Genomic DNA, 11,237 nt, shown 5'->3' with positions numbered 1-11,237 from the left:
ATACATGGGATTATTTCAATCTTCTTGTATCTGTTGAAGCCTGTTTTGTGGCTGATTATATGATCAGTTTTGGAGAAGGTACCATAAAGTGCTGAGAAAGTATATTCATTTGTTTTATGGTGAAATATTCTCTAGATAGCTGTTAAATCCATTTGGTTCATAACTTCTATTAGTTTCACTGTGTCTCTGTTGAGTTTCTGTTTCACTGACTTGTTCATTGGTGAGAGTGGGGTGTTAAAGTCTCCCACTATTTGTGTGAGGTTCAATGTCTGCTTTGAGCTTTAGTAATGTTTCTTTTATGAATGTGAGTGATCTTGCATTTGGGGCATCGATGTTCAGAATTAAGACTTCATCTTGGTGGTTGTTTCCTTTGATGAATATGAAGTGTCCTTCCCAATTTGCTTGATAACTTTTGGTTGAAAGTCTATTTTATTGGATATTATAATGGCAACTCCAGCTTGTTTCATGGAACCATTTACTTGGAAAAGTTTTTTCTAGCCTTTTACTCTGAGGCAGTGTCTGTCTTTGTCATTGAAGTGTGTTTCTTGTATGCAGCAAAATGCTGGATCTTGTGTGCATATTCAGTCTGTTAGATTATCTTTTTATTGAGGAATTGAGACTGTTGATGTTGAGAGATATAAATGCAGATGATTGTTAGATCCTGTCATATTTGTTGTTTGAGGTGGTATTATGTGTGTGGGATTCTCTTCTTTTATGTTTGTTGTGAGATTATTAATTTTTTGTGTTTTCTTGGGTGTAATTGCCATCCTTGTGTTGGAGTGTGTAATTCTGCTATGTTTTATTGGAGTGAGACCATGTACACAAGTCTACCTTAGGTGCCTTCACAGAAAGCACTTCAAAGGAGTTGAGTATACTTCACTTTATAGAGACACCTATGACTGAAAATGGAAGCCAGTACACAGCACACAATCAGGTTCATAGGTCTGTTCACTAGATGGTGGTTATCCTTATTAAGAGCAGAATTACACACCATTGTATTTTCCAGTTTGGAGACTTAAATATACTTATACAGGATTTCAGAAATTATTATAAATATGCTAAATTATTTTATTTCTTTTGTTAGCAGAATAGATTTTTTTTTCTTTTTTATTTAAGACAAGGCTTTACTATGTAGTATTGGCTGCCCTAGAAGTCACTATGTGAACCAAGCTAGCCTCAGAGATTTGTCTGGCTTTCCTCCCGGATGCTGGAATTGAAGGCATGAGCAGTCATGTCTGGTTCTATTTCTCACTGATTTTAATTCTTTAAAAATTTCACACAATGTGCTTTGATCCATTTCCCTCATTTTCTCCAACTCCTCTCAGTGTCTTCTTAACAATTTGAGAAGAACGACTGGCTCTTTCCATGGGACAATGAAGCATTTCTTCTTTTTCAGGGATCATAGGAGAAAGACATGTGGTGTGAAAATTGTAATGCTATGATTTCACCCTGGTCAACTATGTACTTTCTTGTCTCCCTTTTGATCTTAGAAACACCAGGGAAATGATTGCCAGGGGGAACAGCACCATGATCACCCAGTTCATCCTTCTGGGATTCACAGATTTACCCGGAATAATAATACTGCTCTTTGTCACATTCCTGCTCATATATATTACAACTCTGACCTGGAACCTGTCCCTCATTGTGTTAATAATAATGGATTCACACCTTCACACTCCCATGTATTTCTTTCTCTGTAACCTGTCCATCATAGATCTTTGCTATGTTACCTGCACAGTTCCCAAAATGCTCTCAAACTTTTTCCAGGAAAAGCAAACTATCAGCTTTGTGGGATGCATTGTTCAGAATTTCATCTTTTCCACCATGGGGCTGAGTGAGTCTTGTCTCATGGCAGCCATGGCCTATGACAGGTATGCTGCCATTTGTAATCCTCTTCTGTATGCATCAATCATGTCACCCACTCTTTATGTACTGATGGTGCTGGCCTCGTATCTGTCTGGGCTCATTGCTTCTTTACTTCAGTTGTTTGCTTTGCTTCGTCTCCACTTCTGTGGAACTAATGTCATTAAGCACTTCTTCTGTGACATGCCACAGTTGTTAGTTCTGTCCTGCACAGACACTTTCTTTGTACAAGTCCTGACTGCCATATTAACAATGATCTTTGGATTTGTAAATGTGCTAGTTATCATGATATCCTATGGCTATATTGTCTCATCCATCCTGAAGATCACTTCAGCTAAGGGCAGATCTAAGGCATTCAACACCTGTGCTTCTCACCTGACAGCTGTTTCCCTATTCTACACCTCCAGTATCTTTGTCTATTTGAGTTCAATTTCTGGTGGCTCCTCCAGTTTTGACAGATTTGTGTCTGTTTTCTACACTGTGGTGATTCCCATGTTAAACCCTTTGATATACAGTCTGAGGAACAGAGAAATCAAAGATGCTATGAAGAGGTTGCAGAAAAAGACACTCTGCAGCTAGGGATACAGAATCAGAATCTGAAATTTTTAATATATGTGTTCTCCCACAGCTGCTGTTGCCCACAATAATGAGCACATGGCTGGAATGTAATAAAATTCATGGGCTTTTGGAGAAAAAAGTTTTACTTTGAAGCATACAATATTCCTGTATGAACTAACTGATTTGATGCACGCAAACACCTTTAAGATCCATAGGGTTATAGTTTCCATGTTACACAATGAACACCTCATTATTCATTGTCCTAAGCACAGGTATTTGAGAAACATCAAGGTATTTGTTGAAACATTATGGACTAGACTGGAGACTGCTAACTCACAGAACAGTGTCCATAGAGAAGATTCCCCACAATAGGGTACAAAACCCTTGTCACAAGTATCATGATATAATGTCCTAAAAATTAGATCTAGACCATTGACTGTTCTGTGTTTCTGAAAAGATGAGAATGGTCTCCTAGGACTTTCTGTTTATAACAAATAGAGTTATACAATGTCTTGATTGCATCTTCTTAAAAAAAAAAGTGAAACTGTTGGCTTCTTTCTAAAAAAAATCTTGATGCTAAGAATTGATGAGTCAAAAAAAATAAAAAAATAAAATAAATAAATAAATAAATAAAAAGAATTGGTGAGTCTGGGGTCATATACTTACATCCATCAACCATACCCTAAGAGAAAAGAAAGTGGTTTGAATCATGAAGAATGATGGCAAGAAACTGCCATTTACTTATTATTTTGACAGATTGTCTCTGGCATCTAAAAATGTTATGGTCAATAACCATATCTACAAAACTTAAGGGACTGTAATTTCTTACTGTCCTACACTAAACCCAGAGAGCTTGCCCTGGTTTGACATAGCCAATTGGGTCAAACCATCAAATTTATTTTGATATTTCTGGCATCTGGTCAAGTTTGCTCTATGAGGACTCATTACACTAATAGTCACCACATAATCAATATTACAGTGATTCACTACAACTAAAACTCTAGGACATTCCTGTGTATGCCCAACATTCTCCATCCTATTGTTCTATGTTTCTGAGGGTGATTCAATGGTTGTAGTACACAAAAAAAACTACACTGATGAGGTAGTTCAGTGGATAAAGGCACTTGCTTGCATTCTATTCCAGGGATACGCAAAGTGAAAGAAGATAGCAAGCACATACCATAACATTATGAAGGCATGAATGAGCCTGCACACACAGCTTCTAATTACAAAAAAAAAAAAAAAAAAAATATGGATAAATGTAAGGCTCAACTCTTTTTTGATCAACCACACAAAGGAATAACCATTTACTAACCTGTGTTCACAGAACTGGTTTGGCTTCCCTTGATGTATCCTGCTTGCATATATGATGCTCTCTACACCTCCATGTACGATATAAGCAAAATCTTCCTGAGCTTCACTGTTTTCATTCCAACATCACTTTCTCATGCTTCCTGCTCCTTTTAATTCTGGAAAAGCCCGTGCACAGCACTGCTGTAGTAAGAATTTTGGTATCTTTAAAAATTCAGATATGTTATCTGAATATATTTTTGTTTTAATCCCAGATGTGGACTGTTGGGCTGCATCAGATTGTCCATAGCAGCTAACTATAATTTGTCTCATGCTCTAGCAGGGGTGGGATTTTGCCAGTTTATGTTTAGAATTCTGGGGATGCCTGAGAGGATCTGAAAATACCAAAGCCCTGAGAGGGGCTGGCAGCTGTTGCTCCCCTGCTGCTGCTGTTGATGGTTGCCATTTGATGTTTGATGTTTGCTGGGTCCCTGGCTGCTGCAGATGAAGATTAGACTTGTTCCAAGAGACTCAATACCCCTAATCAGCAGGAAGCAGTTTAGCAGTATCAACAACCCCTTTTCCCCTCTAACCTTCTTTCTCTCCTACCTAGAGTTGTGGTGTTGGAAGGGATGGAGGAGAGTGGTAGGGAAAAGATCCCAATAAAGTAGCCAAAAGCATGGTTACATACTGCTTACTGGCTCCTCTTCCCACAAGCACAAAAATAGCCACAGCAGTCACTCATAATCATGGCTTGGAACCTTTACAAACTGGGTGTGGAAGCATCTCTCTTCAGAGCTGCCAGGCCAGATGGCTAGCTGGCATTGTCTAACTGGAAGACAGGCAGACCACAGACTTTTATGGACCACATTCTAGAAGCAAAAAAGCAGCCATGTTCTGAAATAAAACTATGATGTTAGACTTTTCTTCAGTGTCTGCACACACAGGAAAATCGGCATGCATAAAGTATGGCTTGTAATCCTACCACAGAGTTCTGATTGTTCTAATAAAATTTCGGTCTTACAAACAAGCAATGTGGATACTTTTTTTCTTATGAAATCTTTAAGAAGAAAACTTGATCTACATGATCTGAAAAAGGAAAGCCATACCTAACTTTTGATTCATTTATGATAACTGTGAACTGAGAAACTGGCTTTCAGGGACATCTACCCCTTGACCTTGACCCTCAGTTAACAATACAAATGAGACTCCATGTGGGCTTAACCACTACTTGGATGTCATTGTGAGCCTACTTGAAAAGATGTTTTTAAAAAGGCCTATGTTACTGGCCTGCTCTCCTGTTATCTCTTGTAGCCTGTGACAGATGCCACTACCGACTGGGCATATGGTTGTGCACCTGCCTGCATACCACCTATTTCCCATCTAGTTCCTGCTTTTGCTACAAAACAAAAGCTGGTGTTATTTCTGCATTTAACATTTTTTAGTGTTGAAGGATTTGCATCTTGGGAGGCTCTAGAATCACCCCGTATGGCATATGTTATCTTTGGTAGTTTCCTGGCAGAAGGGTATGCATGAGATTTCTACATTAGCCAGGTAAGTACTCTATTCTAATTTTGTTAGCATGCCGTGGCTCGAGCCCAGACTTCATTCATGATAATCATGAGCTCTTTCTCACACTCTACAGGTTGGCCTTCTTAATGCATTTATTTCACTTCGATTTCATTAACTTATTTTACTTAACATCACTTTAAATTTGCAGATCATGATTCTTTCTATTTACGTTTGATATATGTATTCAGTGTGAAATAATGATGTCTTTTTTACTGTTTATTTACTGTAAAGAGACACCATAACCAAGGTAATTGTTTTAAAAGAAAGCATTTCATCGGTGTCTTGCTTACAGTTTTAGAATATTAGTCCATGATCATGCCAAGCAGACAGGAATAGAGTTAGAACAATAGCTAAGAGCTTAACACCCTGATCTGAAAGGCAGATAGGATGGAAGGGGTGGTGTTGGACTTGGCATGAGCTCAAAGCACATCCTTAATGACACGCCTCCTCCAATGTTAATGTGTCCTTAGTTATACAGGATGATTGATAGAAGAAAAGAGATATTATAGGATGAATTTAGGCTTCTCAGCTGCAAGGGATCAGCCTCTTAAGGACTGAACACTGACAACTTCCTAGAAGATCTTTTTATTGTTACACAAAAGGCACTTTTAGCAAGTCAGTTTTGGCATACCAAAACTTTTCATCTGATCTAAGGGCTGACTTGAAAGACCCATCATCTAAGCTATTCTCAGTCATATGAGATTTCCTGGTTTGCCAAGCATGTCTTGAGATTAAGTTCTTCAAAAGAACAACCCCATAAAATCTCAGATAACAATCACTGGCAAAAGGCTATTTTAAAGCTTAGATGCCATCACTCCAGATTCATTTCAGACACAACAGTTCTCCTAAAATTCTGCTACACTCCAACAAGGACATGCTGTAGGCTTAGATTTTTAAAACCTACTTTTAAAAGGGTTCTTAAAGGTTTTACCTTCACTTCTAGCCTATCATCCACCAAAAGTAGTAAAAAGAAAAGGTTAATAGGACAAAAGAAGATGTGGACCTGTTTAGAAATGGTTCTTTGGGGCAAATTGAATCTGAATTATCATGATATCAGCAGTTCAATTCACACAAATCAGCAGAAGTACCTCGATCCAGAAGAAACCATAAGGCTCTGCCAGTCAGCCAGAATCTGCCAAAGAGGCAAGTAGCTGATGGAATGGTGTGTTTCTCTCTATAAAGTCATGACAAATGACCATTAGGGAAAAAAGCAAGGCAAACCAATGAAAATGCTACAGTGTCATTGGCGAAGACCAGCGTAATCAAAGCCCAACAAAGACCAGAGAAGATTGGCAAAGTGAACCAATGGCACAGCATCTTCCACTGTCTGTTAAGTTATACCTAACACTTTCCAAACATCATTTGTCCTCTCGACTATCCGCTCTAGAAAAACATCACATGTCCTTTTTCTAGGTAGTTTCCAATAAAACACCATGTGCCTGTTCTCAGCAAAACATCTTCCCACATGTCTGCTTCAGCAAAACATCCTCTCATGTGGTGTCTGCCTCAGCAAAACATCCTCTCATATACATCCTCTCATAAGACAGTTTCAAAAAATCACATGACACTACTGAGTATTCAAGGAAATCGCAAATTTCCACTTCAACACACCTTCTAATCCTTCTCAAATTATGCCAATAACTGGGGACCAGCATCCAAATATATGAGCTTTCTGGGAGTATTCGTATTCAAACTACCATAAATGATGTTAAGGTAATGACCATAACCTGTTTTTCCTTAGGTATTTGGTGTGTGCTATGTTTTGTCTGCAAAGGGACATGTTTTAAAAACTGGATTCCCAGAATGATGCATTTGGGAGGTGGTGGCATCACTGAAAGATTGGAATCTGCTCAATGGTCATTAGTGGCATATCATGCAAGGGCTCGTGGACACAGTCAATGTTTTTCTGTCGGCCTTCTGTCTCAGGATGTGAGCAGCTTACTCCAGTGTGCTCCCACCATTACCACCTAGTGCTCTCATCCCAGTCCTAAAGCAATGGGACTGTCCAGTCTTCCACTACAACTGCCTGCACTGTGGCTATGTAACCTTTCTGTCTTTATCAGCTAATTCCTTCAGGAATCTAATAGAAATGGATAGCTGACCAATAGGGCATGTTTGCTGAAAGGTAAGTTTAACTGTGCCCTTCTCTCATCTCTAAAGGTTATTTTCCTCAGTCAGAGATCCTAAGATTCATTGTAGAAAGGATGGACTTTGTAAAAAGGAGTCTTACATCCATATTCTTTCTGTGATGTTATAAATCTGTCTCTTTGGGTTTCTAAAAGGATAGTTTTACAGTATACTATTGGTCACCTTGTTTTCAGACACTAATTGCTAAACATGGTGTTTGGTATCAGAATAATGCCCAACTTCACAAGTGCATTTAATATGTGCTGAACAAACTAATTAACCATACTACTTTAATATAAATGTTAGTATATATAGATATATATGTCACATTATTCTGCATGCTAAGAGTTTATAAAAATAGAGTTGTCTTGTCTTTTAAATATATCCCTTCAAGTTACTGGTTAGAGAGTCCCCAATGCACCTAAAACAGTACAAGATACTGCCTCTGCCTTTTATATAACACCATAGCAAAATGCCAAGGCTATTGCTAAATATACCACATATTTTAGTTGACACCCCAATATGATACCTTCTCCATAATGGACTAAAGTCTCTTAAATTGTAAGACAAAAATGAGTCCTTCCCCAGCTTATTGTTTCTGTCAAGTGTTCTGTCATGGCAACAACACAGGGGGGTAAGAAAAGTCAGAGAGAAGTGAATTGATTATCATTGAACAACCCTAGAAATTAAGACAGCAGGAACCTGCACAGGGTGGACAAGGGCTGAAAACTGACCTTTCAGCTGAAAATGTATGCAAAATAACTAGGTTTCTAGGCATTCCACTCCTTTTGTATTTAGATAGACTTTCCTACTATACATCATCACTCCAGAAAAAGACACAGAGAGATCTATAATCAAGGAAATTAGACCAGGCTAATGGGCTCATGACTATGATTCACACACACACACACACACACACACACACACACACACACATACACACACAGGAAAACTAAAGCAAAGGGGTAAGATCATATCTACACAGTGAGGTACTGAAGTACATCCTTGCCCACACATTTATTCTACTCTATCCCATTAGCTCTTTGAATACTGCTTGCTGAGATAGTATCTCCTAGGAGACTGGAAGCTCCTATGCAGAACCAAGCCTTCCCAAGACAAAATAACTGGTGATGCCTACAGCATTGTTCCACAGATCAATCATAAGTTCCTGTAAGAATTTATGCTACTTGACAGTAGCAGAAGACCAATCAACCATAGTCCATGACTATGAATGCCAAGTTCATGCTGATGTCTTTAATGTTGACTTTACTTTTCAAAAACAAGTCCAGTTCCATAACAAAATTGAGCTACAAGGTCTAGTCCAATGACTCTTCCTGTTCTCCTCATCCATGCCTTTTCCCTAACTCTCCAGATCTAGCCCGGGTCTTGTACCCTATGCCCCAACTTACTCTGGCCTTCTTTGTCTGCACTGAAGTCAATTTCTAGTCTTCTTTTAGGACCGTCCTTACCTATACCCCAACCAACAGGCCCCTACCATGTTACATACAATCTCTTCTGTGTTTTGATAAATTTTTTCATATTCCTTATTTATCTGATCTAGGTTCTTTACTTTATCCTTGAGACTAGATATTCTGAATTTTGCTTGATTTATTCTACTTATAAGGCTTTCCTTTGCATTTCTAATTGAATTATTTGGTTTTTTTCAATTCCATATTCATTACAGTGTAAGTCTTCTTCAACATTGCTACCTCCTGAATTAATTCAGTTCTCAAGTCTTGCACTGTCTTTGTCACTTCCATCTTCCTTATGCTTGTGTTTTTTCAGGCATTTATTCTTCTTAAGCTTTCTCCTTGATTTCATTGGGCTGTTTCTTTGTGTCCTCTTAAAACTCTTTGAATTCATTGATGAAGTCTATGATTGCTCCTTTAAATGTTGTGTCCTGACATAAAAGTTCATCTAGACAATTCTCACTGACAAAGATTTCTAGAAGATTGGTAGGCTTGGGAGAGAAGATACTGGCTTAATTTTTCATGTTGTTGTTATCTGTGGGATGATATCTGACCATGTGGACTTCCTTTGTTAGCTCCTTTGCTAGTTAGCCCATGGATAAAGCAGATTGGAGAAGAGATTAAGATGATGGAACATGAGCAGCCAGGAGCACACAGGACCAAGAAGCTATAAAGCAGCTGGGACAGGGTCCTTCCTGCTTCCATCTGCACCCAGGAGGTGGGGCCATTCCACAGCCCTCTGTGTACATTTCCTGTCAGGAGAGAGCTTGTCCCCAGGAAGTGCTCTGACCCCTGGACTAAGGGGAGATCATCATTCTCTCTCCAGTGACTGTCTAAGGGGGGATCAGGCAGGAGCACACAGGCTGTAGAAGTAGCAGAGCAGCTGGACCAGAGTCCTTTCTGCCTCCACCTGCACCTAGGAGGTAGGGCTGCTCTACAACCCTCTATGCACAGGTCTTGCCAGGAGAAAGCTGATATCCCAGGAGTACTGAAACAGGCTTACAGACCCAAGGAGGATCAAGCTCCAGCCAGAGACAGCAAGAACATCTAACACCAGAGATTAACAGATGGTGAAAGGCAAATGCAAGAATCTTACCAACGGAAACCAGGACTATTTAGCATTATCAGAACCCAGTACTCCCACCACAGTAAGTCTTGAATTCCCCAACACACCAGAAAAGCAAGATTCAGATTTAAAATCATATCTCATGATGCTGATAGAGGATTTTAAGAAGGACATAAATAACTCACTTAAAGAAATACAGGAGAACACATGTAAACAGGTACAAGCCCTTAAAGAGGAAACACAAATTCCCCTAAAGAATTACAGAAGAACACAGGTAAACAGGTAGAAGCCCTTAAAGAGGAAACACAAAAATCCCTTAAAGAATTACAGGAAAATACAACCAAACAGATGAAGGAAATGAACAAAACCATCCAGGATCTAAAAATGGAAGTAGAAACAATAAAGAAATCACTCAGGAGATAGAAAACCTAGGAAAGAAGTCAGGATCCATAGATGCAAGCATCACCAACAGAATACAAGACATAGAAGAGAGAATTTCAGTGGAGAAGATACCATAGAAAACATTGACACAACAATCAAAGAAAATGCAAAATGCAAAAAGATCCTAACCAAAAACATCCAGGGAATCCAGGACACAATGAGAAGACCAAACTTAAGGATAATAAATATAGAAGAGAGTGAAGATTTCCAACTTAAATGGCCAGTAAATATCTTCAACAAAATTATAGAGGAAAATTTCCCTAATCTAAAGAAAGAGATGCCCATGAACATACAAGAAGCCTACAGAACTCCAAATAGTTTAGACCAGAAAAGAAATTCCTCCTGTCACATAATAATCAAAACAACAAATGCACAAAACAAAGAAAGAACATTGAAAGCAGTAAGTGGAAAAGGTCAAGTAACATATAAAGGCAGAACTATCAGAATTACACCAGACATCTCGGCAGACACTATGAAAGCCAGAAGGTCTTGGGCAGATATCCTACAGACCCTAAGAGAACACAAATGCCAGCCCAGAATACTATACCCAGAAAAACTCTCAATTACTATAAGTGGAGAAACCAAGGTATTCCATGACAAAACCAAATTTACATACTACCTTTCCACAAATCCAGCCCTTCAAAGGATAATAAATGGAAAACTCCAACACAAGGAGGGAAACGACACCCTAGAAAAAGCAAGAAAGTAATCTTTCAACAAAACTAAAAGAAGATAGCCACCTGAACAGAACTCCAACTCTAACAACAAGAATAACAGGAAGCAACAATTACTTTCCCTTAATATCTATTACTATCAATGACTCCAGTCCCCAATAAAAACACATAAATTAA

The 11,237-nt window shown here is 38.7% G+C and overlaps 1 protein-coding gene across 1 annotated transcript; it reads left to right on the top strand.

Moving 5' to 3' along the window:
- Window positions 1–1,503: 1,503 nt before the first annotated feature.
- Window positions 1,504–2,442, top strand: LOC116101054 (olfactory receptor 5AN1-like). Its single transcript, XM_031384749.1, has one exon. It carries the CDS (start codon window positions 1,504–1,506, stop codon window positions 2,440–2,442), a length of 939 nt encoding a protein of 312 aa, XP_031240609.1.
- Window positions 2,443–11,237: the final 8,795 nt, after the last annotated feature.

Source organism: Mastomys coucha, unplaced genomic scaffold (genome assembly GCF_008632895.1).
Source record: "Mastomys coucha isolate ucsf_1 unplaced genomic scaffold, UCSF_Mcou_1 pScaffold21, whole genome shotgun sequence".
Lineage (NCBI taxonomy): Eukaryota > Metazoa > Chordata > Mammalia > Rodentia > Muridae > Mastomys > Mastomys coucha.
The sequence above is the reverse complement of the archived record's forward strand: the minus strand, read 5'-3'. Positions and strand labels throughout refer to the sequence as shown.

Bases quoted from the DNA above. Each gene is read 5' to 3' on its own strand.
- LOC116101054 (XM_031384749.1), top strand. From the start codon at position 1,504: ATGATTGCCAGGGGGAACAGCACCATGATCACCCAGTTCATCCTTCTG.